This window comes from Bactrocera latifrons, unplaced genomic scaffold (assembly GCF_001853355.1).
Source record: "Bactrocera latifrons isolate USDA-ARS-PBARC rearing strain unplaced genomic scaffold, ASM185335v1 scaffold_608, whole genome shotgun sequence".
Taxonomy (NCBI): Eukaryota; Metazoa; Arthropoda; class Insecta; order Diptera; family Tephritidae; genus Bactrocera; species Bactrocera latifrons.
The window spans coordinates 37,689-48,396 of NW_017537277.1; the positions used below are offsets into that span (position 1 = coordinate 37,689).

The 10,708-nt window shown below is 35.8% G+C and overlaps 1 protein-coding gene and 1 long non-coding RNA gene across 3 annotated transcripts in view; one reads left to right on the plus strand and one right to left on the minus strand.

Annotated features, from left to right (window-relative positions):
• The first annotated feature begins 645 nt into the window (after positions 1-645).
• Positions 646-10,708, plus strand: part of LOC108975073 (probable aconitate hydratase, mitochondrial) — a 51,035-nt gene continuing 40,972 nt past the window's right edge. Inside the window, exons 1-2 of one of the 2 annotated variants that reach the window (XM_018943343.1) lie at positions 646-664; positions 804-872. In XM_018943343.1, coding sequence (XP_018798888.1) covers positions 840-872 — 33 coding nt within the window. In that variant the 5' untranslated portion in view covers positions 646-664; positions 804-839. Of the gene's footprint in view, positions 738-803; positions 873-10,708 lie in introns of both variants that reach the window. The other variant, XM_018943342.1, reaches the window with a different exon arrangement.
• Positions 4,007-5,122, minus strand: LOC108975074. The gene is made up of 4 exons (XR_001993841.1): positions 4,703-5,122; positions 4,436-4,637; positions 4,231-4,373; positions 4,007-4,137 (listed from the first exon to the last, which is right to left on the minus strand). It is a non-coding gene; the product is annotated as an uncharacterized LOC108975074 (long non-coding RNA).

A 10,708-nucleotide genomic window follows, 5' to 3' on the forward strand; every position in this document is an offset into this window, starting at 1 on the left:
ATGTACATTATAGTTAGGCCTTATGTCTTACTAACTAAATATATTGCTATTGCCATTGCCAAATCTGTATGTGGGCATTTGTTATCTTGACATAATCATTTGCGCAATGGCGTAGAGTAGGTAGGTTCGAGGTGWTGTAGCGCATGCTTTGAGCTCTTGAAAATGCCGTCGGGTAGGTAGCTGATGTAGCTTTTATGAAGAAAATAAAAAAAGGATTACGATCCCTCTTTTTACAAATGTATTTCTGGGAAAAATAAGATAATAACAAAGGAGAAAGACCCTTTTTTCCACAAACGTATTTCTGGGAAAAAAAGAATTCATGTTTTTGGACTACTATATTATGATTGTGACATAAATATACCAATTAAAATAATAAATTTAAAATGGGCAAAGATATTTTGATTTATGCTTGTATAAGTTTATTAAATTTAAGACTTCGGTCATTCCCAACCCAATTTGCTTCCTCGAAATTTTCATAGAAATGAAAACTGCGCCGTCAAACTGCTGAAGTGACAGCTTATTGCTTACAATATATAGCAAACTAATTAGAATTACATATATTGTAAGCAATAAGCAATGTGGAGTCTCCACAGGCAATAGMCACGGCAATACAGTTAGTAAGACATAGATTTTATCCTGTCGAGATACCCCGTTAGCTAACATGGTAATGTACCTGTGATGTTGATATATTTAAAAATTTTCACTTGGTTCGTTCCAAGAACTTCGTTGGTGTACTTGTGGGTTTAATTATTTGCGTAAATAATTTTATATACTGTTTTCTTATTAAAATTCAATTTTTACAGTGGTGGAATTGTTAAAGATAGATAAAAAAAAAAACAATGGCACAATTTTTGCGAAGTGTGAACAGTAGGGTAAGTGTGTTGTGTTTTTATATGCCTTATATATATTATTTTGATAATACCTTGAATTAAAAATCAAAATCATAAATTGCTTGAATTTAGTATTTGGCAAAGGCTTATATCCTTTTAACTTATTCGAACATTGTAAATTGATTTTTAGTAATCATAACCTCAATAGATATGGTTATCTAACCAGAAAATAACCTACTTTTGTTTTGCAACTCTTAAAACTTTTTAAAGAAATTTCCCGATTAAACAAGGAAGGCTTCGGTAAAGGTTATATATATATCTTTAAGATATGTCTGAATTTTGATCGCACTTCAAAAAAATAASCCTGGTCGGTGCAACAGCGGGGGGATTATAGTTCGTTTGTGTCGAACTACTTTCTGGGGGCCTATTCTGTAACTCGATTCGAAAAAAAAATTTACTCGAATTCCGATTTTTTATATTCCGTAACTCGATTTTCGGATATTTAAGCCAATTTTCGAATAAAATATTCGTTAGCTTTTGAGTTGTAGAAAGCAAAAACGAAAATTGAACGTATTTATTCTGTCACAGGGTGGTACAACTTTCGAAAAATTATAAAGTAGATCCGAATTTCGAATAGAATACATTTACGAATCCAGATACGGAATAGGGCCCCTGCACTGGCGGCCTTCGGCCGCACTTCAAAAAAATAACTCTCATCGATCGAAAACCTATATTATTCAAAAGGAGAGAAATACTGAAAAACTTTGCATTCTATAATAAGTTTTTTTTTAATTTATTATGATAATTTAACATATATACATATATATTGTCAATTCTAATAAAATTTTAATTTATAAAATCCTTAAAATGAAAATCAGGATCGTTAATGTCTTCTGCGTTATTTTCTTCATCACTAGATATATTTTCTTCTATAGTTTCGTAACGCAACCGTTTCGTTTGAGGAACAATATTCGTTAAATCCTCGGACTCTACCGTCGGCACTTCCAATTCTTTCAATGCCATTCCTTCCTGAAGTCTTCCTTCTACATACCAAGGATGAACTTGCTTTATGTCCAATATAAGTTGCATTATCTGCGACCCAATGTAATCTTTGTGTTGTTTTTCTAAAAAAATTTGGCGATAGTCGTGTAGAGCGTTCGGCGACTTTTAATTGCACAATTTTGACATTCGAGGTCATTAATGGTATTGTCTGCGTTTCCTTTCTCCACATACTCACCAATACTATGATTGGTGGTTAAGCATACAGTACCGTCCCCGAAAAGYTTACTTAAGCCATGGTATTGCTTTCCACCATTAGTACAAATTCCGGATCCCGGTACATACAAACTTTTTAATGAAARGCCACAAATCTGCCTTGCTTTTCCGGCTTACGCGGAAAAAGCGGCAGATTTTGTCTTCCTTGCAGAAAAGTCCCACTATCGTCATTGCCATTTGGCCCGTAACGCGTCCTCAGTTATATTTTCATTTCGTTAAAAAAGTTTCATTGATTTGAACCGTTTTGTCCTCTCCCCTGAGACAGAACTCTGCGCTTGAACATGTAACCTCAGCAATTTCCCTTAGGTAATTGTAGTAATCCACAACAATGTTGCAACTCAATATCGGCTCCTCATTTTGCTTTCGAGAGTTAGATAATTGAGCATGCACAGTCGCCACGTTCATTTTGCACACAAAACTGTAAGTTATTGCTAAAATTTCTTTCTGAGCCATATGACACTGACACCCATCCAAGAATGTTCCTCAAGCTGGGGCGTTACTCTGTAAGGCGTTGCGCAAGTGAAAACGCTCGTTAATAAAAAAAAGCAACTCTGTGAGGCGACAAGCGCATTGAAAATCGCGTTTTGTGCATTTATTTGAACATACGTTCAAAATTTGCGACGACTGTCAAATCTGTGCGTTAAACGAATTTTTCATTCGATATCAAACTGGCAAGCGCAACGGACAAAAAATGTAWGTTTATAAGGCATATTTGTAGTTTTAATTAAAAAAAAATGTATTTAACAGGGAACATTCTAAAAATAAACAAACAAACCCAACACAGTTCGAAATTTYAATTAATTTTATGAAAACACATTCGGAACTTTCCAAAGGACATACTGCAAATAATTTATGGAAAGAGTTGGTTAAAATGGAAAAAGGTAAAAATATTAATTATAAATGATTTTTGAAGCACATAATTAAGTAAATTTTTAATTTTTGGTCGGATTATAAAACACATTTGAACCCCAAAAATCCTGCGGAACAAACTAAGTATCTGGTGCTGGTGGTAGTCCTCCAAGTCATTGCTCCTTAACAATGTTGGAGGAGCAGGTTAGTGAGCTTCTGGCAATGAAAATATCCGTCAGTGGAATAAGCGGCACCTTAGAATTTGGTGCAGCACAGTTAACGCAACCGACAAATTCCGACAGAATGAATCAACGCCGGTGGATGAAATGCCACATTGTTGTTCACGTCAAAGAGTCGCTCCGCAAAAGAAAGAGAGTATTTTAAATAAGATTTGGATTACCAAATCGCTTATCACAAAGGTTCATTAAAAGTGTTGTCCGAAATTAATGAAAATCTAAAGGTGATTTCAAAATGTATGAAAAAAACTAAAATTTGCAACATTAGAACTAGAAAAGCAAATGCTAGAAAATGAACGGCCCGACCAATAAAAATGTTGCATTTTAGTTATTGACATTCAAGTCTGTTACTTATTTTTTAATACTTACTGATAATTATTTATTTATTATATTAATTCATTTATTCTTTTGATTTAAAAACGAATTTTGTGTTGATGTGATAAGTTTTTACTTTTTATTACATATATAATACTTAAATATACAGATATGTATATACATACATGTGCAAGAGACTACAGGTTTCTGTCATTAATGTGAATTTTAATCAAATAAATGTGAAAATGTGAAAAATTAAAAAGTTTACTTTATTAAATAGTGTTATAAGTTTATAAAGTAATCATACTGTTTTTTATTTGATCTCTTAAACGTTTAGCAATATTGGTTTCATTCGCATTTCCTATTGTTTCAGTATAACTAGCATCGACTTCACCAACTTCTATTGCTATATTGGCAGGTGATTCCACATTAAAAAGAGTGCAAATATTATGAAGAGTACAACATACGTTCAAAATTTGCGCCACTTTTTTTGGGGCATAATCTAGTTCCCTAGCAGCTAAAACGCATCGGAACCGCTTTTAATACTCCAAATACTCGTTCGATAAGGGATCTGGCTTTTTAAAATTTGTAAGTTGTAGTAACTTTCAGCAGAGTTTTTATCAGCAGCATTTCTTTATGGAGTTATAAGAAAAAACCTAAGTTAGCAAAATAAGTGATGCATATAATAGCTAACGAGTAAAATTAACGAATATGTATATGCTCACCAAGAATGCGAATTCCTATTTCTCCATTCACATAATTGGTTTGTAAATATTGGCGCTCGCTTCACAAATTCCACACATGTGAATCATGACGCCCCAGCAAAACGACCGTTAACGGCCTTTATCATCATCTTATGATCACATATCTAGGTTTTGGAAACAATATTTATAAAAAAACAAAGATAAATTAAAAAAACAATTGCCTTACCACCATAGCGTTTATACTATGCTTTAATTTCCTATTGAAATATAAATGCTCATTCACTGCCGGTCGTATCATTTGGATGTGAGTACCATCCACCACTCCAATTACTCCTGGAATTCCAGACACTGAGTAAAAAGCCCGTTTCGCTGCATTTTTCTCCTCTGAAGACATTGCAAAAGTTGTGTTTTGGACATTTTGCACGAAACTATTTACGAGTAGAAGTWCAAACAAGTTTAAAGAATCGCATTACACTTTATCATTTAAACTTACTTTTTTTCACTAAGACTCATCACATTGGACTTTTCTCTAATAATTTTCCGCTCAACTCGTTCATTTTATGTGTTTTCTTCCCATAACACAACGGAATCCATATTCACTCCTTTCTTATTGATTTAAAATTACTTTTATATATAAAACTCTTCAAATTTAATTATATTTGTCTGTAAATTTTCTACACTAATTCACTTTTCTGTTATTGATTTTGTTTTCATTCTCCTTCGTTTCGGTCAGTAATGTCAACTACACGAGATATGTCAACGGGAAAGCAGTGCAACACTGTTTACAATGTAAAAAAGTGTTACAGAGTACCGATTGCCCTTCGCAACTCAATTCACTTTCGCAACGTATTGCTATTCGTAATGCCTTATAGAGTAACCCCACTGGACTTATGCACTGCCTACAATGCTTCGCTCCTTTTGTTCTTGTTGGCTTTGAATCGCACCTCCAAATCCATCCTATGTTTGATTTTTCACTTTCTTCTGGTCGCATATTCTCTCCGCATTTGTCGCATAATTATTGCATGGGCAATATAAAACTGGYATTTACTAAATATAGTATAATAATATTTTTCTAAATTTTTTAAATAATATGGTATGTAATATAATCCATATGAATAGATAAAACAGTATTTCGTTTTGAATAATTTATATCTCTACATATGAAACAGATTTTTGATATTTTTTAATYCTGAGGACCTCCTCTATCCATCCGTACCATCAAATCGCGGCGCCGAAAGATTCGTAATATTGCCCCACTAACACTTCACTCTTTTCTAAGTATTTATTTTATATTAGATAGTGCAAAAATAACTTTTATCAACATTTAACTTTTGTTCAATTATTATTTTTTCACACAATAAAAAAACGGGTTGCATTTTAACTAAAAATCAGTGTTACCTTACGTACATATTTTACAGAAAAATCATAGGAAATAAAGAAAACAAATAATGTCCCAATGACAGGAAATAAATAAAGCATTATATTTTTGAATAGAATTCCTTTCTGCATTGGCGGCCTTTGGTCGCGCTTCAAAACAAAAAGAAAAAAAAAAAAACAAAATAACCAACACCTGGGAGTGCTCAGTTCTTTTGCGTTGAACTCCTTTTTGCTTTGGCCGATCCAACACCGGGATTTGTCAAGATGAGAAGGATTCTGAAAGATGTTACATTACTCATCACACGATAATGAATTTAGTATTGACGTTATACTCTTTCTTTTTCCTTATTTATATTCCATTACAAAATATGTTAACACTAGTTTTTTRCTTGGTTGCAACCATTCTCTTATTGTATGAAATATAATTGGAAGTATCTCAAACACCATAAGTCAGCGACAAGTTCCATTATATATACATATGTATATCTTAATCTGGAGGAGCTCCTCTATCCGTACATACCCATTTTAACCCCGAAATCGTGGGATGCTATTCTAAATCGCAGCTGTTTTGAAATTCGGTATTATGGTATTATTGACACCAATTCAGTTCATAAATTTTTGTTCTTTTAAGTCTACTCTGATCCCATTTTCTCTTAAAAAACCTTAACTACTGAATGAAATTTTATAGCTAGATTTATAACAAGCAGATCAGAAATAATACGATCGAATTAAAAAATAATAGAACTAAAATTAAAGAAAAACTTAAGCTCTTAAACCAAGAATGTTTTGCACTAAGCAAGTAAGGTAATGAAAATAATACCAATATAGGTATATGATAGATATATCATATTATCAGATATACACTTGTGCTCATATAATTAAGTCATTCAGTACTTTTTTACAACATGTAAAAAAACAAGGTATATTTCTTTAWGCAACWTCCMTAATATTGCGCGAGCAAAAAGTTCCGTTATTCTAGGAACGCCACCGATTTACAGCGCATTTTTTCGTTTGGGAGAGTTTAAATGAATTTTCCATTTATTGCCAATAAAAGTGTGCTCACATAATTAAGTCAYTCTGTTTGAAACGGGTAAATTAAAATTTTTTCGCCACAATTTACATCAATTGTTCTTTTTTACTAAATTAAGTTATTTTTAATAAAATTTGTAGTCAACGTCGTCATGGGCAAGAATAAAAGCACAACTTCAAGCGAAAGAGGATCATATGGGAATGTTTTCAAAAATATCAAAATATTGCCTAAGTTGTAGATATTTTAGGATTTTCTCGAGGCAAAATTAATAACGATGTTCAATTTTATAAAAAAAAATAAGACTTGAAAATTTACCGCGTAAAAAGCCAAGAAAGACCACCCGTTCTGACGATAGGGCCTTAGTAAGGCTAAGTAAGTCTGATCCATTTTTAACCTCCAKAGAAATTAGGGCTCAATTAGAGGAATACCACGGCGTACAAATATCTGCGCAAACTGTACGAAGACTTCTACAAGAAAATTCATTGAACGGCCGTTTCAAAAAAAAAAAAAAAATATATTAAAAAAAACCGTGAAACATGACGGTTCATCGGTGATTTTGTGGGGTTGCTTCACGTCATCAGGCGTTGGCCCGGTTGGTAAAATAGGCGGGAAAATTACAGGTGAAATGTACAAAGGAATACTGGAGAACAATTTAGACAGTCATTATGTGGACAACTTACCGTTAGCTTGGATTTTCCAGCACGATAACGACCCCAAACACTGCTCGCRGGTCGTTAAAACTTGGATACGTAGTCGAAATATTAAAATTCTGGATTGGCCAGCTCAAAGTCCGGACCTAAACCCCATAGAAAACCTAGGGGGGATTATAAAAAGAGCCGTAGCTGCACGAAAACCTCGCAACAAATATTCTTTATGGGAAATAATACAGGCAGAGTGGTACAAAATAAGTCCCGCTCAATGTGCTACTTTAGTCCAAACAATGCCTAAGCGATGTACTGAGGTGCGTGCTAAGTAATAAAGGTTATCCAACTAAGTATTAGTCTTAGGTAAGGTAAAACTGCAAAAAAATGTATACTTCGAATAACTACATTTTTCTTTAGATGACTTAATTATATGAGCACAACAACATGGATGGGATAAGCGAATGAACGCAATAWTTTTATTATTTCAGAAGTTAAATAAAAAATAAGTATTCTGTTTTSAACTGAATTAAAATTTCTTCCATTTTTTGTAAAATTAAGTTTCATTCCTATACCATAGAAGTTGCTTTGAATAAACTTTCGTTCTGTTACTGGCGTGACTTAATTATGTGAGCACAAGTGTATGTATTTTTTTTTTATTCAATTGAACATTATTATAAATTATAAAGCACAAAAACTCATATAAATTGCTTCAAAAAAATTAAAAAAAACAAAAAATTCGGACACTTTTGCATTGTTTGATGTTTGTTTGTTGAAACTAATTACCGCTGCCAATTTAATATTTCGTCCAAAGGCCTTTATTTCTAATTAAGCTTTCAGTACGTTTTGCCATACTCTCCACCAACTTTTGGATGATATCACGGTCAAGAGCTCATCTTGTATCCTCTCCCAAAGCTCGTCAACATTTTTTGGTGGGTTTTCATATGCTCCCAGCCGGGGAAACTTTAGTTTACCATCCCACGACTTCGGAATTAAAAGTGATATGTTTGGATAGGGCTGATGCTCTAGATTAAGAAAATATATAATTGTTGCCGCCGCAAAMTTATAGTTTTCGAGATATTTGCATTTAAAGTTGAAAATTTTGCAAATTTTATCTTGCAATTTCTCGATTTCTAGTAATTATTTATTTCATATTATGCAGTTTTTATGCACTTACACTTCAATATATTGTTTCTACATATTTTTTTTACAGTAATTATTTAGTTATTTGCTTAAAATAARCATTTTATATATTACACAATTTTAATTTCATGCACAAGTGTGTTGCCATGCAATAAGTGTTGCCATAATTACACATTTATCAAACGAATAAAAATGAATATAAAAACTCAAACGCAAGACACAAGTATCATATGAAATAAATTTTCCATTRTACTAAAAAAAGTTTTAAGGCTTATATATTTAATTGCATCTAATAATTTTACAAAAGGATCAAGATAATTATTTGCAATATTTTTTCYCCAAGTATATTCAAAAATTAAATTAGAAACATCTTCGCTATTATTATAATTGTCCTTAATAAAAAAAAGGTCTAATTACGCGCCACTGGGACTCGATGCGTTGAGTGTGGGTCCCGTCCTCGGCGACGAACGGATTATCGGGGTCGGTGTGATTAACCCGTCGGTGCTCATACCCGTGACAGTCGTATGCCTTCCAGCAATCAGTACATATTATACTGCCTTTTGCTACGTGCTTCTCTATCAAAGGTATGAGCACCTCAGCAGACCTTACATTGCCGGGACATACCTCAAGCCTAAAGTCGTCACTCCCATCCTCAACCATCCCAAGAACCCAGTGGCCCCCGACTCTTCGCCCTGAAAAATATATTAATTACATTAAAAAAATTATATTTTTATTATTACCTTTGTTGTATTTTCTCTTTCCGAACTTGCTTTCATCTATTTGAACAGTTTTACCAGGGCCACCAATTTTACCTACCGCTACCTGATGGTCAACCTGGTATAATACTACGGCTTCGCGGCAGTAATTATACCAGTCACATATAGTAGCGCTCAATTCCCACGACAGCCGGTTCTACATACCGGAATTGACTCGGATTTCATCCGACCATGGGCTGTCATTTCGGCGATCTAACCCCGTTTGGATCGGTGAGTGTTAATTTGTGTGTGTCGTCACTGGAGCAACGCCTTGCAGCAGGGTTGCTCCATATCCTCCTGACTCGTGCTGGCATTGAGTCCAACCCGGGCCCGGAGGAATTCTTCTGCTGCGTTTGCGCGAAAAGGCTCCATCCAAACTCCACCTCGGTCAGGTGCAACACATGCAATGGATGGAGCCATCTTAAGACCTGCCTGCCTTAAGACCCATAGGGAGTGGATCACGCGTTACGTGGCCCCATGTTGCCTACGCAATATTGCGGCGTCAGCCTCTACGGCTGTGCAATCTGCACCTAGTTCGCGCGCTGCGCCGCCACCCACCTCGAGTGGCCAACAGAGGACCTCCACGGTCCCCCGGAGCTCAACTAGGCAACATAGCTCCCACACAGACGCCACTTCGTGGTGAAAACCGTTTGGTGCCTCTCCACCGGTGTGAGTAAGCTTTGGGCTACTGTCAAAGCTTTGTCTAACCCGAAGAGGCACGACGAGTTGAAGTTCAATTCAATGGTCACGCCTCTTCGGACCCGAAGAAGTGCGCCAGCTATTTTAGCCGGCAGTTCACACTGCACCCTCCGGTAGACAAAGCTAAACGATGTGTTAACCGACGGCTGCGCAAAATGCCAAACGACAGCGCGCCATTTACTCTCACCGATGAGGAGGGTCAGGTTGTCATCAACAAAGCAAAATCCTCCAAATCCATTGGCCCTGATGGAATCAACATGCTAATGCTAAAGCATCAAGGCTCGACGGGAGTAAGATATTTCACCAAGGTCCTCAACCTTTCGCTGACCACTCTTCAAATACCCGATGTGTGGAAAGTCGGAAGAATGGTCCCACTACTGAAACCTGGGAAACCCGCCAACAAAGGGGAATCTTATCGTCCGATAACTCTCCTCTCCCCAGTAGTGAGGACACTTGAAACCTTGTTACTCCCGACCTTCACTCACCACCTGAGCCTAGCCAGCCACCAGCATGGATTCCGTAAAATGCACAGTACCACCACAGCACTTAGCGTCATAAACGCTCAGATAGCTCGTGGCCTCAACCAGAAACCACCCTGTGAGAGAACGATCCTCGTAGCGTTGGACCTGTCAAAAGCTTTTGACACGGTCAACCACACAACGCTACTGCAGGAAAACCACGCTTCCTCCAGGGCTCAAGAGGTGGACCATGAACTATCTGAACGGTCGTCAGTCATCCGTACTATTTCGAGGCGCAACATCTAAACAGAGAAGAATTAAACAGGGGGTTCCGCGGGGTGGTGTACTCTCCCCGCTACTGTTTAACTTCTACATCTCGAAACTCCCGCAACCACC